General features: G+C 32.5%; 1 protein-coding gene and 1 long non-coding RNA gene across 2 annotated transcripts; one reads left to right on the top strand and one right to left on the bottom strand.

The window, feature by feature from the left end:
* On the top strand, nucleotides 1-2021 carry LOC143051376 (uncharacterized). Its single transcript, XR_012970731.1, has 2 exons — nucleotides 1-380; nucleotides 1588-2021. It is a non-coding gene; the product is annotated as an uncharacterized LOC143051376 (long non-coding RNA).
* A 9639-nt stretch (nucleotides 2022-11660) lies between these two features.
* LOC143052772 (centrin-3) lies at nucleotides 11661-27320 on the bottom strand. The gene is made up of 6 exons (XM_076225877.1): nucleotides 27213-27320; nucleotides 20349-20484; nucleotides 17125-17239; nucleotides 16355-16469; nucleotides 14165-14241; nucleotides 11661-11820 (listed from the first exon to the last, which is right to left on the bottom strand). Exons 1-6 carry the CDS (start codon nucleotides 27227-27229, stop codon nucleotides 11777-11779), a joined length of 504 nt encoding a protein of 167 aa, XP_076081992.1. The 5' UTR covers nucleotides 27230-27320; the 3' UTR covers nucleotides 11661-11776.

Here is a 27320-nt window from a genome sequence, read left to right as displayed (position 1 = left end):
GTTTCAAGGTCAAGCAGTAATATTGTGGGTATAAATTGTTTGACATTGTAAACAGTCGTTACTAAAGTATTTGTAAAAATTGAGAAAAACGTTCTTTTTTAATCCAGCTGTTTTTGATGTTGTGTACATATCCATTGCATGTCCTGCATCTTCTTCTGATGGGGGCAACTGTAAGCGGTCAGTTGAAATTCCATTGGTTAAAAAATTGGACGCACCTTAAAAAACTGAACTGAATATTACTTCACTGACTGACCAATTGACAGCATTGGTTAAAAGGGAGGTAAGTAATAGTTTGGAAGCAATCATTGGCAGAGTAAGAAACGACACCCTTGTATACGTGCAACAGAAAATGCAACAACAAATAGAAGCTGATAGAAAAGGTAGGACACATTTCAAAAAATTACTTTTAAGAAGTACATGTTTTCTAAACGTATATAAATTATATTTAAGTAAGTTCCAACGGAATTTGAGATCTTTAAAACCAAACGGGAAAAAACAGAAAACCCCTTAACTATATAACAGATAGTCACAAAAATGGCTGGATATTATATCAATTTCTATGAGATATAATTCGCATCAAAACGGTTGGACATTGGATCAATTTCTATAAAACTATTTAAAACCAGTTGGTTTCTGGTGTAGGCTTCTCTTGAAAAAACACAATTCGAAAAGAAGAAAAAAAACCGAAACATTGCGTACATAGCACAATATCAATGTAAGGCCAGAGATAATTTAATTTAATTTAATGTGTTTTTAACGTCACTTTTAAGTTCCACTTTTGGGCTATTTCGTGGCGTCCAGTTTTTATTGGCGGAGGAAGCCGGAGTGCCCGGAGAAAACCACCGACCTTCGATAGGAAAACTGACAATCCTAGTCAATTAAGATTAGAGTCGACGAGTGCACCCGCACGAGCGGGGTTCGAACTCACAACCTCAGAGTTGACTTGCTAGAGATTACAGTAGTAACTACTGAGACCACTCGGCCACCGAGCCCCAAGGCCAGAGAGATGATTCGCACCAAAATGGAAGAATATTGATCAATATCTTTGAAATAAAATGTTAGTGAGCTTTTTTGGACTCTGAAATAACATTATTCTAGGACAATTTTACTGATGTAGATGAGAATCAGAGAATATATGATTTTTATGTTTATCTTTGATAGTCTATATTTTATGGACAATTTGTTTGATGTACAGATGTCTTTATTGGTATGTGTTTTGTTAGATAGAAGAGGGACGAAAGATACCAAAGGGACAGTCAAACTCATAAATCTAAAACAAACTGACAACGCCATGGCTAAAAATGAAAAAGACAAACAAACAACAGCACACACGACACAACATAGAAAACTAAAGAATAAACAACACGAACCCCACCAAAAAACTAGGGGTGATCTCAGGTGCTCCGGAAGGGTAAGCAGATCCTGCTCCACATGCGGCACCCGTCGTGTTGCTTACGTGATAACAAATCCGGTAAATAGTCTAATTCGGTAGGTCACATTCAGGAAATTCAATTGATGTATACCTCAGTGAATATTTCATATTATGAGTTTTAAGAAAATCCCATTGTTTATATTTTTCATTTTCAGTTGCATTAGCAGCTTGTGGTGCCGTTAGTGGTAATGACGGATTAATTAGATTTCCAAACATGAAAATGTCAGTAGGAATAGACAGTCTATCTGCATTCCTTAGTACTGGGAAATTCACAGCGGAACATTCCGGACTTAATCAGCTAACTGTTACAATAATGACCGAGGACAGTGATAAAACTTTCAACATAAAAAAAAACGGAGTTGTTATCATATCAGGTTACTCACAACACCACGATTCAAACCAAAGGTGGCATACAAGCATCATGACAACGGCTGTTGAATTGGATGTTGGTGATTTGCTGTACGAGTTAAAGGGTTGAACTTCTATATCCAGCGTTTATCCTTACTGGTCATGCATAACAATACTTAAAGTGCAACGAAAACAAGATTTGATGATAATAATGCATTGCAAAGTAAAATCTAAAACAGTTTACATGATTTAAGGCGTAGTTTATACACCAAAAGATATACTAAAAGATAAATATTTTACGGTGCAGTTTAACAAACTTCTGATAAGATGCTTCCTTAATATTCCGGCAATTTAATTCTGGTATCATTTTCAATAAGCACATGACGGACGTAGCATGTGCTCCTTGTGCTTGTGCTTGTGCTTGTGCTTATTTTTATCTTATTTTTATCAAAAAGATGGTTTAAGTTTATTATTAATAAAACCATATCTATGCCTGTTCCAAATTATCTCATAAGGGGGTATATTCATGTATAGTTGAAAATTTAACTTAAAATTTGAAAAAAAAGTTTATTAATAGTACTTGTCAGATCTTTGATAGTCTATGTTTAATTAATTTCTCGAATTTCGAACAAATTATCTCATCAGGGGGTATATTCATGTATAGTTGAAAATTTAACTTAAAATTTGAAAAAAAGTTTATTAATAGTACTTGTCAGATCTTTGATAGTCTATGTTTAATTAATTTCTCAAATTTCGAAGACTTAGAGCTTAATTAGTGCGAAGTCTTAACCCCTTTTAATAGTTGGAGACATATATGTTGACATCATGACAATTCAATTCATGATTTGTTTATAAATAAGAGATAAGAAGATGTGGTATGATTGCCAATGAGACAATTCTCACCAATAGATCAGATGGCATAGAATTTAACAACTTAAGGTACGGTCTTTAAACAATGAGCAAAATCCATACCTTATAGTCATCAATAAAAAAACACCTCAGTGACAAAATTAATGTTAAACAGTGAAGCGAGAAATTTAACGGCCTATTTTTGTACGTATACAAAACAATAAACGAATAACAGTTATGATCAACAGCAACACACGATAGCCACATAATTATAGGCACATTCAGAATTTTCCTGGCGCATCAAACCCTTTCCCTAACCTTGAACAATGGTATTAATATCCAACATACTATAGCTCGTTTGAGCGAAGCCCAGTGTTAGATTTTACTATCACTTGGCCTTTGTCATCAATAAAAAGTAAAATCACAAAATCATTGAACTCCGGGGAAAATTCAAAAAAGAAAGTCCCTAATCAAATGGCAAAAGTAAAAGCTCAAATACATCAACCGAATGTATAACAACTGTCATATTCCTGACTTGGTACAGGCATTTTCTAATGTAGAAAACGGTGGATTAAACCTGGTTTTGCAGCTAGCTAAACCTCTCACTTGTATGACAGTTGCATCAAATTTCATTATATTGACAACGATTTGTGAACAAAACAAACAGACATAATAGGTAAAATTGTCAAAAATAGGGGTACATTAGTTACCATATTGTGTTATAATCTTAATCTCTATGAAAATTAACAAATATGTAACAAAGAAGCACAAAATGGCATGCAGATCAAGGATATTTTCAAAAATTTAGGACAAGAATACAAGAAACCCTTAACCCTGTCATATAAGACCTATATATCGATCAATAATCGTGGGTTTGACGATAAAAGCACCGCATTTTGCATGTTAGTAGTGATTGGTGTTTAAAACAATATATAGGCTTTGGACCCACTTTGAAATTTCAATATGGCGGCTATTTTTAACATGACTGTCATAAAATATCAGAATAAAAAAATATCACTTAATATATAAAGTTAAAAAGTGTTTTGTTTTTGGCGTTCATTCTTCAAACTGAATACTTAATTAGAAATACTTTATCTTGCATTATTGCACATGAAAATAAATATTTTGGAAAACATTTTCAAAAGGTAAACAAATATAAATGACGACCATTCATTCTACAGAGGGAGGGATGGAGATTTGAATAAGAAAAAAATACGTATTCTGATCTTCGTTAGATTGACAATAAATAATAAGGCCGCCTGTAAATTGGAAATAAATATTCTGATCTTATCACATTTACTAGGCCCGACCCCACCCGGCGAAATAATGGTTTCCTTAGTGAGAAGATTATAGATAATCTTAACCACGGTACCGTTCTGAAAAAAATAGTAGTCTACAACAATAAATTAGGTATCAACACTGATGTCATTTCAATATTTTATGAAGACTTCATGATCAACTAGAAGGGTTTCACCTCATCATCTATTATATATTCACAAGTGCTAAATATCATTTATCCCAGTATAATTTCCTGTTGTAAAAAACAATCTAGCAGATAATTAAATTCGTCTCAAATATTAATAATACTGCAAAGATGACTTTTGCTATCATTTCGTTCTACATAATTCTTCCTCTCCTGTTCAATCTATGGATGATCTGTGATTCTACATTCCCTTAAAAATACTGCATTGCAGATCAAAATAATCTGAGTATGTTATTGTTATATCTGCTTTCGGAGAGTCTTCTTACAGCCTTTGTCAACGAGCATACGTATAGTTAGCTATAAAAGCCTCTTGGATTGGTAAAACAATATAAAGCAATTCAAACATACAAGACAACAGGAGTCGACTGACTATCTTTACCTTCTTGAAGAACTTGTCTTTTGTAGTTCATTTTTGCTATTTAAATATAAAGTGTCCATCTATCTTTTATTAGTTTTCTGTAATTTCAAGACTTTGTCGAAATGGTCTTGCTAATCAATTGTCATTGAAAGGTAATAACTCCAATATGTCGTCAGACGATTTCTGCTAAGCTTACTCATTTGTCGATCTTGTCTGCTGTTTAAAATGTTTATTTATCTACTATACTTTATTTACATGTTTAAAGGGGCACTAGCTGTCAAATTCATATTCACCGATTTGACTCAAATTTTCATACTAGTATTTGATTTATAACATACTAAATCGTATACCCAAATTATAATAAGTCTGAAATAAACCGTTAGCAAAGCATGTACTCGATAATATATGCCAGAAGTTAGTGTGTATTGTAGTGTAAACGCCATCTTATTTACTTTCCATATGACCTTAGATTACTTCAGATGGTCACATAACCCGATATAAACTTAAACATAACTATAAATAGATTGTGACCTCGTGCGATTGGATTGTTTTGGATCTATTCGAGTTGATGTTATAGATTGAAGATAAGTTAATTAACGTAAACAAATAATTTTTCTGTGGATTGAATCAGTCAACGAAATAGTTCACCGGTTTCAATTTTAGTGTTGACATTATTGTCCTTAAAATGCATGAGTAACTCATTTCTAGCTAATGGCTTCATTTGAAGGTCGCAAGAGTACGCAGTAAATGAGGTCGAATTAATCACTTGCAAGTAAATAATTCATCAGCGATATTTTTTGCTTATTTTGACAAAATTGATCAAATTGTCCGCTAAATACTAATTATCTTTTCATTATTTCATTTTAATAAAAGAATGAACCAAACGAAATCTTATTCTATTTTTTTTTCATATATCATAGTTAGTGCCCAAATTACTACAAATGAAGAAAAATAATCAATAAAGAGAAATAACTTGGCAAAATTTGTCTTGTTTGTAGTTCTTGTCTTGCTACTCATTTTTGCTGTATAAAGCGTCAATCCATTTTGTTTTTGTCTTGAAATGTGCAGATCTCAATAGTTTGCACATGTCTATTTTCAGCCATGTCCGCCGATTTGGTTGATAGGCTGGGTTGTCCAATTTTATTTTAAAGCTAGATACTCAAATGGTGATTTTGTGTCATTATTTCGACAGATTTTCCAAATACTTCTATAGAATAGTTTTCTAGAAACCAGACCACATCTGAATACCGAGGCCAAGTCAAATATGAAAAGACAGCAATCTTTGACAATCACTGAATTTCAGGCTCCTGACATGGATCAGGCACATACAGAATATGGAAGGGTTACACATGTTAGCGAACACTCAATGCTTAAGTTAATCTCAAACAACACCATCTCAGTTCGTGCACAAATGATTGATAATTAGTATCAATATAAACAAAAACAAAATGCAAATCATACACACAGTACTTATTACTCTAGCTGTGACGACTCTAACAGCAAAAGTACTGAACCTTAGCACTCTGTCAAGACAAAGTAGTCTGCACTATAACAGCAGTTCTCCAGACAATTCTTGGTCAATTACAAGTCAAGAACCAAGTAAGTCAAACATATCTACCCTCTCAATAAACATCACTATAAGGAGAGACAGAGAAATAAAACATAATAAATAAGTACTAACTTACCTATGTAGCCTCCTCTTAGTCAACTCGTATGCGCCTGAGCCAAACTCAGGTCATACAAAATACCCCTGTAGTTCTTGTGCCAAAGCAGTCACATGGAGACAAAAAGCAGTCTGCTGTGACACATGTGATGAATGGTATCACATTAAATGTAAAGGTATTGATCAGCACATGTATAAAATCCTAAATAATAGCAATATCTCTTGAAAATACATGAAATGTGGTATGCCAAACTTTTCTACCACATTATTTAACACCACTATTGAAACATCAAATAGCTATGCAGACCTAAGCACGGATGATAATACATGTAACTTAGAACACATTGGAACACCAACTCATTCATCATCATCAATACTCAAACAAAAATCAAAACCATTTAAACAGAATAAGAAACAAAGAACAGTTCCATCTCTTCGAGTACTCACTATTAATTTTCAATCAATGAAAAACAAAAAGCCAGAAATTAATGAGATAATAGACTCATGCCAACCTGATGTTATATTTGGTACTGAAACTTGGTTTTCAAATGACATATCAGCATATGAATATATTTCACCATCCAAATACACCATCTACTGAGACATGTAAATCCATCCCTAGTAAACAGATTAGAAACATTACCACCACTAGGAGACCATGACATAATCTTCAGTGAAATTAACCTTTCCCTCTCGAAAGCAAAACGGTCACCACACAAAGTATTCATTTACAAGAAAGCAGACTGGGAAAAAATGGAAAAGATTTGAAAGAAACATACACACATATGGAAAAACACAAATTAGAACTTGATTTAGACAATAGGTGGAATTTCTTCAAAACAAAACCAACAGAAAGTATCCAAAAGCATATACCAACTAAGCTAATAGGTAATAAAACCCACCTACCATGGATAAATGGTTAAAAAAAACTGATAAATAAGAAAAAGAAATTATATAAAAAGAAAAAAAACATGATGGTAAACATATTAAAAAATTCAAACAAATCAAAACACAATTACAGAAAGAGATGCGAAATGCTTATTGGAATGATATCGAAAACGTTATTTTTGACATTGAAATACAAGAGCCTGAAAATCCGAGATTCAACAAACAACCTAAAAACTCTTTTCATACATAAAAGGCCAAAACAATGAAAACACTGGTATTGCACCTCTTAGAAGTGAAGGTTTACTTTATACAGATCCCTTGAAAAAAGCAAATATATTAAACGACCAATTTAAATCAGCTTTTACATCTGAGACTAATACAGTTATACCTGACAAAGGTCCATCAATACTTCCAATAATGTACAACATAGACATCAACAGAGAAGGCATCTATAAATTAATTAAAAATATAAATCCTAAAAAGACTACAGGACCAGATAACATAACTGGAATAGTGCTAACAGAAAACATCAACACATGCACAGACATACTCACTCTATTTTTTACAAAATCAATACGTACAGTAAAAGTACCTCATGATTGGAACCGCGCAAACGTAACATCTGTTTTCTAAAAGGAGACATCGACCAATTTCATTAAAATGTATTTCCTGCAAATCATTAGAGCACATAATTGCAAGCAGCATCATGAAACACCTTGAATCCAACAACATACTTTATGACTTCCAACACGGCTTCAGGGCAAATACATCTTGCGAATCCCAGATAATGTCACTAATTCACCAGCTGTCATCAAATAACGATAAAAAATATTCAAACCGATCTAATCATCATGGATTTCGCAAAAGCCTTTGACAAAGTTTCACACAACCGTTTACTATATAAACTTAAATGTTTTGGTGTATCAGATCAAGCTACAAACTGGATAAAATCTTTCCTTTCAAACCGTACAGAAACAGCCATGCTAGAAAACCATTCCTCTGACAACATACCAGTAACATCAGGAGTTCCTCAGGGTACTGTATTAGGTCCAATACTATTTTTAATATACATCAATGACTTACCTGACTATTTGCATCACAGTCAAATCAGCATCATTTACCGACAGATTAAATCAAAATCAGATGGCCTTAAACTCCAAGAAGACCTAGAAGGGGCAATCAAATGGGAACAAGACTGGCTAATGCAGTTCCACCCTGACAAATGCAACATACTTCAAGTGACCACAAAGAAAACACCCATCCATTTTTACTATAGTAAATATGCACGGTCACATTCTTGAGTCAGTTGAAAATGCAAAACATTTAGGCATAACTATATCATCAAATTTTAAATGGAACAAACACATTCAGAACATGACATAATAAGCAAATAAGACCCTTGCATTCATCAGAAGAAATTTTATAATAAACTCAGTATAAACCATCAAAGACCGAGCATACCAAGCCCTTATTTTACCAAAAATGGAATACTGCTGTACTGTCTGGGACCCTCACACAACAGAGAACATTAACATAGAAATAGTCCAAAGACGTGCAGCGAGATACGTATGCTCCAAATACCAATATACTGAAAGTGTAACAAACATGATTAATACACTTCACTGGCCAACATTACAAGAAAAGAGACTCAAAGCAGATTAAATATGTTCCATAGAATTACAAACAACAAAATTGTCATACCACATTCTGACATACTAATTAAAAGCAAATCAAACACCAGGTCTAGCCACGAACAAACATACCGACAAATTCGATGCAGCAAATAAACTCATCATAGATACGCGCATTTCGTCTACAAAAGACTCATCAATGACGTTCGAATCAAAAAATGTTAAAAGGCCAAATAAAGTTCAAAGACAGTTACAAATTTTCATTATTCTGCCAAACTATAAAAGACTGGAACATATTACCTGAACCAATAACCTGCTACTGAGTGCTTCAAGGAGAAACTCACTAGAGAGATGCTCCTTGACACTTACAAACACCTACATGTTTAATATGTATCTGGCTTTTATCTTATACCAAAAATTAAAATTAAAAATTGAAAAATATTACTTACATATACATTTGTATATATAAAAATTGAAAAATTATTATGAAATTAAAATCATATTTTTAATCATTAACAATATTGTTAAACCAGGCATGCGCCGGAAAGTAATCATCAACCAGTTGATGTTTTTTCTGTATATAAAGAAGAAGACCAATAGATTGACACAAAGCTTAAAAGATTTTGGTGGGGTTCGTGTTGCTTATTCTTTATTTTTCTACGTTGTGGCATGTGTTCTATTGTTCTATTGTTTGTCTGTTTGTCTTTTTCATTTTTAGCCAGGCGTTATCAATTTATTTTCGATTTATGAGTTTGACTGTGCCCTCTGGTATCTTTCATCCCTCTTTTAAAAAAATAATCTGTTTATCAGAAATATGTCGTGCATGTCAGCAGAAAATCCTCAAAAAGAATCATATGGACACCAACATCTAAAATTAATTCAAAGTTGCAGGACCATGACATAACAGCAATATGTGAAAATAAATGTCAAACTGAGATGTACTAATATTAATGCAATTTTAAAGAAACTATCATTGTCTATTATAAGCAGTTCATATCAAACTATCTCAAGCAGAAAAATTAACACTGAAAATTACTTATTACTACACGAATCAGACATCCTACAATGAACTAGAAGGAAAGGCCTTGGAATACTGTGGATTCATTATTATTCGTTGTATACCAATTTTCGTGGGTTTCGTGCGTACAGGTGAACCACGAATTCAAATGTTCAGCGAATATCATATTTTCAATAGGCTTTGTATACAGTGATTGACAAAACCAAGAAATCCATTATACAAGAATATGCAAGTTTTCAGCAATCCACGAAAATTGATACCCACGAAAATAAATGAATCCACAGTAGTCCCTAAACTGATATGCATTAATGCAACCTTTTAGGAAATGTCACTGACCTTGCAAAACGTTAAGCAGAAAACTTCACAATTGTTGACACCAACAGAGGATTGCTGAAAAATTAACAGCTATGTCTCCCCTTCAATGTTTTTCTTTGCATCAACTCACAAATAGAATTAAGACATGAAGTAACAATCAATTTAGCAGTTAGACAGTGAATCAACAACTTATTGTAAAAAGAAGATGTGGTATGATTGCCAATGAGACAACTATCCACACAAGAAACCAAAATGACACAGACATTAACAACTATAGGTCACTGTACAGCCTTCAACAATGAGCAAAGCCCATACCGAATAGTTAGCTATAAAAGGCCCCATAAAACAATTCAAACAAGAAAACTAACGGCCTTATTTGTATAAAATAATGAACGAAAAACAAATATGTACATGTATACCAATAACTCTAAATAAAGTAAACGCTAATCATAAAATTCGTAATAATTTTATTATATAATATGGAAACTAGCAATCATTTATATAAAAATATTTAAATAAAATACAAATATTCACAAATACCTCTTTCACACCAACAAGTGTTACAATGCATAATATAATTGATCTTTAAATAAAGATGTGGAAAAAAAACAGATTTGAATATGCAAAATAAAAATAATGAGAACAAGAAAAAAATATTTCAGCAGTATTTAAGTGGAAATATCAAAAAAGAAAATGACATCTACAACATGTACAAGCTTCAACAGTAGCTCAATCTTACTTAGTTAAAAATTATCCCTGAAACAACATAACTTCTTTAACAATAAATATATATCCTTTCAATTTAACTTATTTTCATGGATTTTGATATAAAATGAATTCATAATAAAAGTCGCAAGAAAAGCAATTGTTTTATGCAATTTTTAAAACAAGGAATAAAGAATATTTACATGTATTTAATGCTTTTTCCTTACATCACAAATTTAAGAATTCATGCAACATATTTTTTTTACATGTTTATAAATTTAAGAACAACTCTATCAATATCTTGTAAAATAGTTTCAAAATCAAGATTATAGCTAGCTGCTCTCATTTAATAGAAATATTACATATTTTCTCTATGTTAACCAATGAAATTTTGCAGGAATGTAAAATAGTGTAATTTGATCTTCATTTTCACTGATGCATAATAAATCTGAACACATTATCCATGAGTCTGTGATGATGATGACATACTGTTAATTTCACAAATTATTGCATGCATTTATTATTATGATTTTGTCATTAAGTTTAAAATGCGATTTTTATATTTTTTGATATTGAGAAAAATCCTGTTAAAATTTTTTTTTATCAAAATGCGAGTTTTAATTATTGTGATTATAACCCTGTCGCATTTTTCACAATAATAAAAACATTGCAATAATTTCTTAATTTACAGTAGTACTTAAATTGAAAAGTGAAATGATGATCGCACACATGTATACTAAATGCACATCTGTACAAATGCCTATCTGTACAAAAGTTCATCTGTTTTTTATATGTCAATACTAAATGACTGTCTGTACGAATGTTCATCTGTTTTTTATATGTCAATACTAAATGCACATCTGTACAAATGTTCATCTGTTTTTTATACGTCAATACTAAAAGCACATTTGTACAAAGGTTCATCTTTTTTTTTATAAACCAATACTAAATGCACATCTGCACAAATGTTCATCTGTTGTTATGTACCTATAATAAATGCACATATGTACAAATGTTCAGATTGTTGTTTTATGTGTTGTACTAAATGCACATCTGTCATGTCTGCACTAACATAGATCTGCCGTCTTATGTATCTCCAGTCATTATGGCAATAAACTCATCTTCATTAACTGAAATATAAAGATAGTGTTATTAACTTAATTACTGTACAATTCATTTATCAAGTTCACAAAGAATATAGTAAAAGAGCTGTGCCATGACTACAAGATACGCCAATAGCTTTTTCAAAGAATAAAGTTCTTAACTCATGTTATATCACGAATTTATTAAAAATTAAGGGGAGTTAATTTAATAGATATAAACCAGTCACCAAAGTTTCATGAAAACTGTCTGAAACTTGAAAATTCCACTATTTTAATGAATATAACTGCATGTTTCGAAAACATAAAATCTTGAATTTAAAAAAAATTGAAAGGGCGCTCACATCAATAGATATGAACCAGTAACCAAAGATTCATGAACACTACTCAAACATTATTTAGATATTGTCTAAAACTTGAAATCCCCCCTTTTTAATGAACAAAACCCCAAAACTTGGGAGAGTAAAATCTAAAATTTATAAAAGTTGATAGGAAGCTCATGTCAACATGGTCAATAGATATAAACCTGTCATCAAATTTTTTTTAAAAATGCTCAAAGCATTATTGAGTTATTGTTTGAAAACTCAACATTTTTCTTTTAAATGAATAAAACCCCATAACTTGGGAACTTAAAATTTTAAGTTTACAAACTTCAATAGGGAGCTCATGTCAAAAGATATAAACAATTCATTACAGTTTCATGCAAATTGGTTAAAGAGTTTTTTTATTTAATATTGGGTATGTTGACAACAAACTGACAGTTAAGTAGAGGGACAGGTGGAGGGAAGGACAAAAATATACCATAATACATCCTGTAAACAGGCGTATAAAAATAAGACGTGGTATATAAAAAAGAAGATGTGGTATGATTGCCAATGAGACAACTATCCACAAAAGACCAAAATGACACAGACATTAACAACTGTAGGTCACTGTACGGCCTTCAACAATGAGCAAAGCCCATGGTCGCCAATGAGACAACTGCCTACCAAAAGATATGGGTGTACACAATTATAGGTCACAATACAACCATCAACAATAAAAAAAACTCATACTGAACAACAAAAATTATGAAAGAAAGAAAGAAAATTTAAGATCAATAGCAATCCACAAAAGTCATGTTGAGGTTAAGACTGGGATTTTAACAGTAGACAAATAGTATGTTCTATTTTAGCTACTGTGAAAGTACTTTTATTCGTGGGGTTCCAATTTTCGTGGTTTTCGTGGATGACTTTATCCACGAATTTAAGTGTCCAACGAAATAAAACAACCATTGTCCAAAGCAAGAAAGGGAAAGATCCCCATCGGTAGGTTTGACTACTTATATGATCTAGCGAATATATTGAATAACGCCTAATCTGAGAATACTTTAATAGCAGTCACAGAACTACAACCGCATGTAGGATTATACCTATTTCATCTTGACTAACCTCAACTGTACAACTTTTGACCTTTTAATTCTCACAAAAAATATTTTTGATCGATGAAAGTCAGATTTCCGGTTTGATATGCCAGTATAATAAAGTGTTCATTTTATATCTGTATAGTTCTCGTACATATGGGAAATAATATCTTCATGCTATGCTTGATTTTGAAAAGAATTATTTGATAATTCAAGATACATTTATAGCATTTGTTAATGTTACTGTTTTCTTTAGGTGACATGTTTTAGGCCTAATTAACACCTTTGATGGTCTTTAATCTGTTGATCACTTTATCATGGGTTAATTAGTGTTATCACTACGATTTAAACGGGTCGATGTTTACTATGCAATTTCCTTCAATCCAGACTATTTGTAACATGTGTAACCTCCGTTTCTAAAGGCTTTAATTTTATTTTTTTTTCTTTCTAGAAAACTAAAATCCATGAATTTAAAAACCCACGAACATGTAAATATTGCTTAAACCACGAAAATTAATACCCACGAATTAAAGTACTTTCACAGTATTCTTAAATTATTTTAGCATTGACATTGATGAAAGATACAAACATGATGGTCATCAAAGAGATCCAGAAACATTTTGGAGTATGATTATCAAACTCATTGAGAATTCAACCAATCAAAATACTAGAAAAGGTGCTTCAAGCATTTTCTACTCTAAAGTACTGAGTAAGGTTTTACAGCCAAAGGGCTAGATGCTATGAATTCAGAAATTATTGTGTGCATTTATTATTATGATTTTTCAACAATGAACATAATTGAGACACTAATATTTGTGATTTCAGCTGAATCTCTTATTCTTAATCAAGATGTGTGTATCAGATATCAGAATGTGAATCCTTATTATTGCAATCCTCATCAAGTCCAAATATTGGCGTTATCTAAACTACGCATACATTTGATAAGACAAATGTCTCTAACATAATACATACTTTCACCGTCTCCATCTCTGTCAAACTCATCAATCATTGCTCGCAGCTCTTCATCTGTCATATTTTCTCCTAATTCTCTGCAATATAATCAAGACTTCTTCAAAATAGATGTACATTATATCTTATCGTATAAGTGACTTTGTAAAAATGCCTGTACCAAGCTTAAGTCAGGAATATAACATTTGTTTTCCTTTCACTTGATGTGTTTGAGCTTTTGATTTTGCCATTTGATTAGGGAATTTCGGTTTGGAATTTTCCTCTAGAGTTCAGTATTTTTGTAATTTTACTTTTTTCTGTTATATGGTCAGGTTGTCATGGTTGTTGTCTCTTTGACATATTCCTCGTATCCATTCTCAATTTAGTTGAATACTACCATATTAGTCTGTGATCCTTGTACTACCTTGGGTACATGTCACTGATTATAAAAGGCTAAATGAGAATATTGTCTGGAAATTGTAAGTTCTAACTATTTCTTTTTGTGACCTAGGCTAGTTCAGACTTTATGTACTGACCTTACTGGCAAACATTTAGCAAAGTTTTATTTGTTTTATATATTATAAAAAGTAAGCATTATAAGTGGATAAAACATCTGATAAATATTACAGAAAAATGCAATGGTGTCTAGGTCTGTGTTTGCAGGTAAAAACAATGTAATCAAAGTCCAATTTTGTTACTCAAAATAATTGGTTTTATTAATTAAAGAGCAGATTGCTCTGAAGGATACGATTGCCATTGTTTTTACTGATACATGTATTAGTATTATTTTCAAAAATAATTCAACTGTACGTGTAAAATACTCGTAAAATGTAATTTACTTAATCTGAATAGTTATTCAACTTTAAAAATAGCCATTGAATCCTCAATACAAGTGTATGAACAATGTACTTATTGTCTTTTATTTTTGTACTATTAATTCCAAGTTGACTTTCCACAGCAGTCACTGAGAGTGAGAGAAGGTATTTCACTTCATACCTTATCACCTATTTTCCTACGTGAATTCTAGGTAGAACCCCTATTCCTAACTCTTTAAATATATAATTTCCTTTGGGTCAGTAGGCATGACTCCTTTCCGTACACATTCCTCTGTTTAAATTGCGTTTGGTTTTAATGCGACGTCTATCAACAGAATGAGTTAATTTTTCTCCACGTATTGTCGTTTGACAAGAGACTACTTACGGAAGGGAGACAACTCAAAGCCTCCATTTTGGCTGAAGGGTGTTCTAGTTACACCTTTACGTTGTGGACTACATTTATTTTAATTTAAATGATGCATATGATTTAAAATTATGCAACAACAATAACCCTCAATAGCAGACAGACATAGAAAGGATCTCGTGAGTTTCAAATTAATCAATGGAGTGGGGAATCCAGAGCAACCATTCAATCTGATACCCCTTCAAGTCAAGAAAACTATATGCATGCGCATAATTACCTAACCAAACCCTAGACTTGTGATTTGTAGCAAAGACGTATATTAAATGTTAATTAAACGACCTCCATTTCTTTATGGAAGTACAATATCAAATATCAGTTTCATAACGGTGACATATATGAAAACTCTACTTCTGTTCTTATGTGACAGAAATAGATCTATCGATCAGAATTCAGAGAACTCTCGCATGTTATCAAAACTGGGGAATCCCACCTCTGGCATGTTTCTAAATTTATAAAAACACTAAATATAAATACTGCTTAATTCTGATTTTCCGTGTTGTTAAAAACACGCATACAACATGTACAAGTCAAGGGAAATATCGACACATGAAGATTATGAGAAGAACATTATAGGACAGTTGTTTAAATTCAATCCTTTTGTTTTTTATACCATTTAAAGCAAGGCAATCTCAAGAATCTGAGATGTTCCTTGATGTTTAGAATAAAACGGTTGACGTGAGGGCATGGCCCTGAGTCAATGGTATAAGTCTACAGATTGCTTAAAAGCAATGGTATCCCAAAAATTGGTAATAATGGTTTTCTTATCAGGAAATGTGCAACAAATATAACCTAATAAATACACATTTTTGTTTAGGGGTCAGCAGATGCACGCCTCCGGGTCCGCAATTTTCTCCCTGTGTTGAAGAACCATTGTTTGCACCATCTGTTTTCTGCTGTTTGGTTGGGTTGTTGTCTCTTTGGTACATTCCCCTTTCCATTCTCCATTTAATGACAAGAAAATAGAACTATAATTACCTAGCCACTCTTCTTAGATTTCGTAAACTTATTTTCCCTGATGTATCATCATCAAATAGTTTAAATGCTTTTATTATCTCTTCTTGTGGGTCTCTTTCTAACATCATATCTGTCACTGGAAATAGAAACATTTGATTTTGATAACTTATTGGCTTATCTTAATCAATATTAGTGGACAGTGGATGCAACCTTCAATTTCGGTTAATGTGTCTAACTAAAAAATTATAGTTTGCAGAAAAAAATGCAATGTAAATTTTGTTCCTTTTGTGATAATTTTTCACATCTGTCAAAAACAAGTGTTGAAAGTCTTCACCATTAATTGATAATACACCTACAACTTTACCATGCAATCCTGTTAATATACTGTGGAATCATTTTTTTCGTGGGTACCAATTTTCGTGGATATTTGATATCCTGGTTTTTCAAAATTTGTAATTCGTTGTACATTTAAATTCGTTGTTTTGGGGCTTCCACGAAATCAATGAAAATTGGTATCCAACGAATAATATTGAATCCCCAGTAACACTTAATTAGATGGTTTGAACTATCTAGTATCTGCTTTTCGCATGTCGAATTAATTACAATCAGATTGCTAAATCAGATTGATTGTTCTAATCCTCTTTCCATTAGATACATCTATAATGAAAACTCATGTGCAGAATGTAATGTAAGGGTCAGTATTAATCATTTTAAATGTTGGTAGAACAGTCATAGATTTTGGAAATTTATAACGAAACAAAATGTGATACATGTACGTAGGACATACTTACTGACTTCATTAAAATCTTCAAATGAAATTTTACCCGTCCCTTCTCTGTCATAATCTCGTAAAATTTTTAACACATCAGCTTTCTTAACATCAAAACCAAGTGCTCTCATAGCAACCTTAAAAAATAAGACAATAAATTAAATAAAATTTGATTTCGCAAACAAATCTTGTTTAAAATGAGTCTATTATCTACCCAAATTGCACCTATTTTGACAGTTTTATAACCTACGTTTATTTATGCTTAAGCCAAAGTTTACATTATGTGTTTATTTTGTAGATGTATCATTATTTACTTAATTACACCTTATGTAAGAATCTGGGGTTTTGATTGGTTAATAGCCAGTGTATTTTTCACCAATTTACTGTTATCAAATGAATATCGTTCATTTTTAACGCTGCCGGGGTATTTGCTAAAAGGATATGCCTTTTTTACCCTCTCTGCCGTGGTATTTGCCAAAAAATACTCTATTCCACTGGACGCTTGTAACGTCACGATCATCAATGCGTTTTAGTACATTAACATTCGGTGTAATTAAACAGATATATCATGTTATTGAGGGGTATTTGCGAAAAATACCAGTCTTGAGAATGAATTTCCCTCGCCTTACGGCTCGTGAAATTTAACATTCTCTCGACTGGTATTTTTTGCAAATACCCCTCCTTAACATGATATATCTGTTCAATATGGTTTCACCATTTTAATTTTAATCCATATCGAATCATAGAAAAAATGGTCTGAACTGACCTCCAAACCATCAATGATTCTGTAATGAGGAGTACCCAAATTGCATCCATGCTTAAATTTGCATTGTCAAAAGTCGAATAACAGAGCTTTTGTTTAATTTCTTCAAATATTTTGAATAATTGGATATAAGTCCATGATTTCTCTTCATATTTTTAAAATTGGAAGCTAGTTACATATTGTGTTTGCTCATTTTGAAAAGATGACGTTTTTGATTCATGACGTCGTATAGCGACGTTTCCTTACATTTTGCTTTTTTCAGTAAACACTGTATCTGTTGATAAATACTGTGAACATTTTGTATATACATGTATCTAAATATATTTACCTATGTTGAAAGACGTGCATAGTATCAAATCATGAAAATACAAATTATTTAGTCTCTAGAAAATCTTGTAAGATTTCCGCTGCTATTTTTGCTGAATAGGTGCAATTTGGGTACAAACCAAGACATGCAATGAATAAAAATTGCAGAACTTCACAAATTTCTGGATTCATTTCAGTTAGTGTGTTGATTTTATAAATGAACAAGAAAACAGATAAAAATTTGGGAGTACCTTTTTTTATAAAATGTTTGTGTTTTCAGGAATTACAAATGTACAGGTTGCATTTCTGTAAATATTGACAATGCAATTTCCCATAGGAACTCCTTTTATGGCTAAAACTGTACCACTTTTACTATGAAGTTTTGAAAAAAATCTTATCCTAGAATTGAAAGTTCATATGCACCACAATTTTTTTCAAAGGTCAAAATATAGGGCTGTGCGGCATATTTTCAACGTTTATATGCCCTGAACTTCTCAGAGTTTAAACTTACACTAATTTTCTTAACTACCCCTACCTCGAATGAAAGGTTACCACAGATTTCAATGTAAACAATATGCACGTGTTTATTTACTGGTAACATTCCCAAGTTCTGTCTCTGCGATATGGAACACAGAGAGCATAACTGGGAACCAGTATGTAAACAAAATGAATTTTCTATGAATATTCAATTACTCCCCAAAAGAGGCGTGTTTTGAGAAACAGCTGTATTTACAAAGTGCAACCTACAACATATAGCATATATATATATAATATATATATATAAGTGATATTTTTAAACTAAAAATGCAAATTTTAATCAATTTTATAAAATTAGGCAGTAGATATCATGAGGAAATATAACTTGTAATTATCCAAAGCCCTGTCTTTTGATATACATTGTACTTGCATGATCATGATGATATATGTACAAATAGTACGCGTACAGTCTGACTAATATTAAGAAGTTGGTCAAGTTTACTAGATACAAAAAGAGGGACGAAAGATACCAAAGGGACAGTCAAACTCGTAAATCTAAAACAAACTGACAACGCCATGGCTAAAAATAAAAAAGACAAACAGAAAAACAATAGTACACATGACACAACATATAAAACTAAAGAATAAACAACACGAACCCCACCAAAAACTAGGGGTGATCTCAGGTGCTCCGGAAGGGTAAGCAGATCCTGCTCCACATGTGGCACCCGTCGTGTTGCTTATGTGATTACAAATCCGGTAAATAGTCTAATTCGGTAGGTCATATTCATGAAAGGGAAGGGGATTGTAGTTACGACGTAAGGAACATATCTGATATCATTTGTGAAACGGTTATTCCATAACGGTCAACCAACTCGTGATGGTGTCCGAAAAATTTACAAATGTATATGGCAGATCAACATAACTTATATATATCTGAAATTAATATAAAAAGTTCAATAGTAATTGAAATAAAAACTTTTCATATTATAACTATTTAAAAAAATCACGCTTATTTAATCTGTTAATCTCCTGTATTTAGCATGTCAGTAATTTATTAATAGCAGCCCAGTATTCTCATTGAAATTGAAGTTATCGGAAGTAAACATAGTTTTAGAATATTTAGGAACTTTACAAAAAAATGCATATGCAAAGGAACATGCATGATCAAAACATGTTAATGTAAAAAAATATGACGTTCTTTGTGGAAACCAGTGTCACCTTGAGTAACAAAATAGAATTATCGGACAAACAAATATTTAATTTCAATTGTTCGCTTATTCACTTTATCCATCTAACTGTAATTATAACAATTTGTATAACGAAAAATAAAGATTTTGATAAATGTTTGTTTGAATTTAACCTATATGATCCCAAAACATGTATGGTCAGCTGGACCGTACGCGTATGGAACGACTGTACGACCGTACGCATACGGTCAGGACCGTAACGTACGGTCCAAATAATCGTATGGTCTGGAACATGTACACTTTGATGAACATTTTTAAACTACATAGTTTACAATGTACCTAAATTCCCAAGAAATGACCAACAAGGTTATCATAATGGACTCACAACAACCTATATCTTGGTCCGAGGCTAAGACAAGTTTTATGTTTAATACCCCTAGGATCTCAAGATCATGAAAATTTATAGTTCTGTATTATTTATTCTAAAGACATGTTTTAATTTCATGTTACCTTGAGTTCATGATAATCTATAGCTCGGTCTTTATCTGTATCGAATAAATCAAATGCTTCTTTAATTTCTTGTTTCTGTTCTTCAGCTAATTCTCTTTTCTTCTTTTTCTTTGTCTTGTCTAAAGCAAATTCAGCTCTATAACAAAATTAAAACGGTTATTTATTTTATATACATGATATGTAACATGATCATAATGAGTGCTTAATTTTCACCCAACTAGTCACTTCAAACTATATAATGCTCCAAATTATAAGATCTAGTAAACAATATGCTGTACTTCCGTCAGAGAATCTACAATTTTGGTACGTTCTTTTTAGAAGGTAAGCAGTACATATAAATGGTAGGATATTTTCTCCACAAAAGCATTGTATTAATGAAACTATATAATATGAAAAAATAAAAGAACTTATTTTAAACATGTCAAAGTTCAATTTTCTGAAACCCAATTTTTGTAATATACCGGTAAGCAAATGGTAAGTGATTTGTAAGTGAATATGATAGTGTAGTCCTCCAAACAAAAGGTGCCCTGATGAAAAAAAAATAGAGACTCTAAAGAGCCTGTGTCGCTTACCTTGGTCTATGTGCATATTGAAAAAAGGACACAGATGGATTCATGACAAAATTGTGTTTTGGTGATGTGTTTGTAGATCTTACTTTACTGAACATTCTTGGTACTTACAATTTTCTCTATCTAAAATAAACTTGGCCCTTTAGATTCAGAGGAAAATATTTTGTAAAAATTTACAAAAATTTCCCAAATTAGTAAAAATTGTTAAAAATTTATTATAATGGGCAATAACTATTTTGGTCATGTTGACTTATTTTTAGATCTTACTTTGCTGAACATTATTGCTGTTTACAGTTTATCTCTATCTATAACAGTATTCAAGATAATAACCAAAAACGGCAAAATGTCTTTTAAAAGTACCAATTGAGGGGGCAGCAACCCAACAACCAGTTGTCCAATTCATCTGGGCAGATAGATATTGACTTGATAAACAATTTAACCCCTTGTCAGATTTGCTCTAAATGCTTTGGTTTCAGAGTTATAAGCCAAAATCTACATTTTACCCCTATGTTCTATTTTTAGCCATGATGGCCATCTTGGTTGGTTGGCCTAAACTAGATACCCCAGTGATGATTTTCTGGCCAAGTTTGGTTAAATTTGGCCCAGTAGTTTGAGAGTAGAAGATTTTTGTAAAAGTTTACAAAAATTCATGGTAAAAAATGACTATAAAGGGCAATAACTCCTTAAGGGGTCAACTGACCATTTTGGTCATGAGGACTTATTTGTAGATCTTACTTTGCAGAACATAATTGCTGTTTACAGTTTATCTCTATCTATAATAATATTCAACATGTTCAAGATACATTGTAATAACCAAAAACGGCAAAATTTCCTTAAAATTACCAATTTAGGGGCAGAAACCCAACAACCAGTTGTCTGATTGTTCTGAAAATTTCAGGACAGATAGACAATTTTTCTCCAGTCTGATTTGCTTTAAATGCTATGGTTTCAGAGTTATAAGCCAAAATCTACATTTTACCCCCATGTTCTATTTTTAGCCATGGCGGCCATCTTGGTTGGTTGGCCGGGTAACCGGACACAATTTTTAAACTAGATACCCTAGTGATGATTGTGGCCAAGTTTAGTTAAATTTGGCCCAGTAGTTTCAGAGGAGAAGATTTTTGTAAAAGTTAACGACGAAAGACGCCATGTGATGTGAAAAACTGCAGGAAACACTAGCCACTACTAACATGACTAAGCTTACTTATAAATATTTGTGTATGTGATATACATTTGTGTAACCAACATTAGGAAGAAGATGACATTGGATGATTGCTTAACATCCAGCAGCAAATTAATAAGCATATTCAGGACTAGAACATGTTAATGTAATATGAATATCAACCTTAATTTGTACTAGACCAACACACTGAGCCTAATTTTTACCATGCTACATATTTAGTTCACAAGGTAAATGTGCAAATGAAGCCGACCAGTCTATGCAATTTGAATTACTCCTTAATGCTGCATGCTAAGCAGAGAAGCAGAAAATACAAATTTTCAATTCATTTGTTGGAACTCACAACCAGTGTACTCAAGGTGAACAAGCTACCACCAATGCAGTCCAACATTGAGGGCATTCTGTATTTCAGCTTAGCCTTATTTAATTTTTCAACAGAAATTCAATAAACTCATTTTTTGGTTCAGGCCTCACTTACGAAGACAATAACATAGTAAGGCTTTCTTACTTTTATGATTGTTTAAATGGCATTGCACAAAGAAATAAAATAATGATTTTTTAGATAATGACTAAATGGCTAATGAGAATCAATTTAACATTATGTTCTTTCTCTTCTTAATAAGCATGATGATGATGAACTGTACTAGACATTTTTATTAGGGGCCAGCTGAGGCCCACCTACTTGTTTGGATTTCGCTGCATTGAAAACCCTTTGATGGCCTTTGGCTGACCTTGAATTGAACATTTGTTGAATCTGACTTCACAAGATTTATGGGTTTTGGTAGCCTCTGACTATAGCATCGAAATTGCTCAATCAATTAACCACAATAGACCACTTTCGAGTTCATCCGTTACCGGCAAAAACTCGTCAATTATGCGAGCCATTATGACGTCATTTACCAGATAGAGGGGATCAACTGTATCCCTGCACTATTTACGTTCATCAAGCGTCTTAGTGATCGTTGTTGTGCAGGATAAACTAGAAATAATGGTTGTTCTGTAGGTACTTAATGACAATTCCCTAATGACAGCAGTGCTGATTGTCAATTTTGAGAATTTAATTTGCTGAATAATTCGTACAATATAGAATTATAGTTTTCCAACCACTCGCTCAACATTGAAACGGAAGTGACGACGCCCCTAAACGCACAAATGACGTTCACTAAAACCAGAGTTTTTGACGGAAATGCATCGAACTCGAAAGTTGTCTATAACTTAATTATAAATTAAAAACTTTAAGTTTTATCATACGGAAAATGTAAAATTACCCAAATAAGTTTGATTTATTTGATGTGAAGTGTTTTATAATGGGATCCCGCTAACATGTTTAACCCCGCCATTATGTATGTATGTGCCTATCCCAAGTCAGGAGCCTGTAATTCAGTGGTTGTCGTTTGTTTAAGTGTTACATTTTGTATATATTTGTTTTTCATTCATTTTTTATATAAATAAGGACGTTTATTTTCTCGTTTGCATTGTTTTACATTGTCATTTCGGAGCCTTTTATAGCTGACTAGGAGGTGTGGGCTTTGCTCATTGTTGGAGGCCATACGATAACCTATAGTTGTTATTATCTGTGTCATTTTGGTCTCTTGTGGACAGTTGTCTCATTGGCAATCTTCTACATTTTTTTTTATATTCTGATGGTTTTGAATTTGGGAATGCAATCGGCTCCTTTTTTAATTAATAAGTTTGCATTCTTTACTCTTCTGTGATGAAATTAATGCAAAACATTAGTTTGAATGACATTTTATTATCAGAAATTATTAGGATAAATACATCTGTTTCCTAATCGTCTTTATTGACTATAAAATCGGTTACAATTACAAATTACATAGTTTTGTAAATAGTGTCAAGTCCCTTCATTATATATATGTTCCGACTGCATTGGAAATTGAATACAGAATTGAACACAAAATGAATTTTCTCAAAAATAAAATAGATTTTTATGGCTTTCAGTCATTGTCAGTACTTAAATTAAAATTCCTGAAAATCAATAGACCAAACTTGAGTTGGTTATTATGAATATACTACATGTACATAAATTGACCAAACAGCTTCTATATAAATATTTTATCAGCATGGCTAGTGCCAGTGGCTAACTTAGGCAGCAACCATTTGATTTTCTGGAGGGCTATGGTTTTTTTTTCTGTACAAACTTTTTTTTTCGCCTGTGGCGAAAAACAATCTATTTTTTTTGCGACAAGTCGAAAACAATTTTTTTCTTTCAATTTTAGCATTACATATTGAAAGATCGGAAGCAAGACTTGATGGTTCAGATAGTAATTTAATAATGGCTGACAAATATACAATTGGTATCGCTGTAGCGACGTTACGTAACAAGTAAATTAAATTGTCCCGAAGGTTTGTGCGTGACGTTCCCGGAATAATCACAGATATTACATTCCTCCTTAACTTTGAATTAGAAAATGACTTTATAAATGTAAATTAAAATGTGTAAAATAAAGTTTGTTTACATTAATTAAATTATCACAGTCCCTGTATTGTTCACTAATGTTTTTGTAATAAATAAAATATAGATGTTCACTTTCTCAATTTGTATAAATTATAATAGTCTCTTTAATGTTCACTAAATTGTATCAGTCTCCTGGTTCTTCTGCTTTATGTTTCAGTCCTGGTTTCCTGACTTTTCCAAAGTTCTCTTTATCCGCCCCCTCCCGCGCCTGTCTTGCGGGGGGCCCATAATTTTGTATGTCCACTGCCCCCTCCCGCGCATGTCTTGCGGGGGGCCCATTTTCTCCATCTTCCTGTTTCTGTTTTCAGCATACCCTTTGATTTTCTCCTTGCATTGTCTGTCTCTTTCATTTATCTCCTCATATAAGTTTGAGTGATATCTTCTATTAATCTCCTGCTTAGCTGTTTTAGTGTTTTTCTTTTTTAACTTTGTTATTTGCTGTGTTTTGTTCCTGGGTTTTCTAAATAAGTTCACTTCTGTATTTGCTATTTGGCGTTCTGGTGTGACTTGGTAGTGTTTAAATCCCTTATCAATAGCAAGTTTCTTAGAGTTGAAAGGTGGTCTATTGTCTGGTATTCTCAACTGGTTTTTCTTTACAAAAGAACCATCAGTTCTAATCTGTATCATCCCTAGCTCAATCAGAGTGGATTTGCTTAGTAAGGGTGGAGAATTGATTTTTCCTTTTACCACAATGAATTTTGTCTCTGTGCCACATGTTTTGTTTCTTATGGTAGTTTTAAATTCTCCCTTGATTGGTAATGAATTTTGCAGTGTGCTCAACTTGATTTTACTCTTTTCTAATACTGGATTGCCGTATGTTTTGCTCTGAAATTTTACAAATTGATTTTCATCCATTACGTTTACATCAGCGCCACTATCAGGTTCCACCTTCACATCTACGTCGTCTATTCTTATTGTCACTGTTTTGTCCATGTTTCTACTGCCTTGTATGGTCTTTACCTTTCGTATTTTCATTATATGTTTGGTCGTTCCTCCAAAATAATCTTCATCTTCATCATAATCTGATATATCTGTATTCGAATCTGTATCAATCGTGTCCTCCGTTGTTTTCTTTACACTTCTTCCTTCTCGTCTAAAATTGCCAGCTCTATACTGTTGTTTTTTCTTTTCCGTTCTGCATACTGATGCAAAATGATTATATTTCTCACAGTTTCTACATTGTTTACCATATGCAGGACATTTGTTTCCCTCACAATGTTCAAATCCACAATAACCACAATTAGACTTGGTTATATAATCCTGTGACCTATTATAGCTTGACCTGTTGCTTTGTATTTTATTTATGGAACTTGTACCTATGTCTCTGTGATCTCCTTTCATATCCTTCATCTGTAAACATGTGTCTTCCATCTGTCCTGCTTCTTCTACAAATTTATCTAAATTCCATCCTTTGCTTATAGCCCTCTTTATCAAATCCTGATTGGTTATGGTTTGAATACAATGTTCCAATATTCTTTCGTCGCATGTAGCTTCAAACTCACACGCATGTGCCTTTTCTCTCAGTCTCATTACATATGTTACTGTGTATTCATCTCTAAATGGCTTCATTTTTAAAAACAAATACCTGGCATGATGTTTGTTCTTCTTTGGCAAGTAATATTTATTCAATTTGTTCTTTAAGACTTTATACTCATCTTCTCCTTCTTCATCTCTTAGGCTTCTTTCCAATCTTGATATATCTTTTCCTCCATAAATGATTAATGCATCCTTTTTATCTGCAGGTTCTGTTATCCTGAAATATCTAAATTCCCTCTCTATACTTTCCATCCATTCTTCCCAATGTTTTCCTGTAGATATCTGATCATCCGACTGTATAAACGGTTGTGATCGTAAATTTCTAGTTTCCGTAATTACCGTTATCTGCTGGGGCTCTCCTCGGTCCATAATCTCTATTTTATCAGTATCTTCTTTTAATTCCTTGTTTTAGCACTATCTTCTTTCAATTCTGTGTTCCGGTAAATTTTCTCTTTATTTACGCTGCTAAACACTGCTTTTTTCTTCGTTTTTAATCCTCGTCGCCATTGAAAGATCGGAAGCAAGACTTGATGGTTCAGATAGTAATTTAATAATGGCTGACAAATATACAATTGGTATCGCTGTAGCGACGTTACGTAACAAGTAAATTAAATTGTCCCGAAGGTTTGTGCGTGACGTTCCCGGAATAATCACAGATATTACACATATAGTGGCAGCTGAGGGTGAAACAAACAATTTTTTTTTCTCAGAATCAAAAACAAATTATTTTTTTCTCCAAAAACTGGAAACAAACTTTTTTTCCAAAAAAAAAACATAGCCCCCCCCCCCCCCACAGAAAATCAAATGGTTGCTGCCTTAGATGGTCCAAATTATAAAAATGTGTTACTTTAATTTTGTGTCGTTGTTGACATCAAACGTTAATTTCAGTAATTTAACAAGTTTACAAGTCAATGCTTTCACAATGTCAACTTTGAAATAATTAATTTTTGTAATCATATCCTTTCACACATGAAATTCGACTTGTCAGAACTTGAAAGATTTGCAAATATTTTTGACTGTAACAACGAAATCAAAACGTTTAAAGTAGGATTTACTTTCGATTACATTGCAATACAAATACTCGAAACCCGTGCACTCTGTACCTTAAAGCTAAACTCATGGCTAAGTTAGTTTTCTGACGGTTTAATAAATAGCGGTTAAAAATACCGCTTGTCGTTGCTATCCCGTTCGCTGATAATTCGTGACCGTTT

The sequence above is a fragment of the Mytilus galloprovincialis genome, chromosome 11 (assembly GCF_965363235.1).
Source record: "Mytilus galloprovincialis chromosome 11, xbMytGall1.hap1.1, whole genome shotgun sequence".
Taxonomy (NCBI): Eukaryota; Metazoa; Mollusca; class Bivalvia; order Mytilida; family Mytilidae; genus Mytilus; species Mytilus galloprovincialis.
This window is presented reverse-complemented; position numbering and strand designations above follow the sequence as displayed.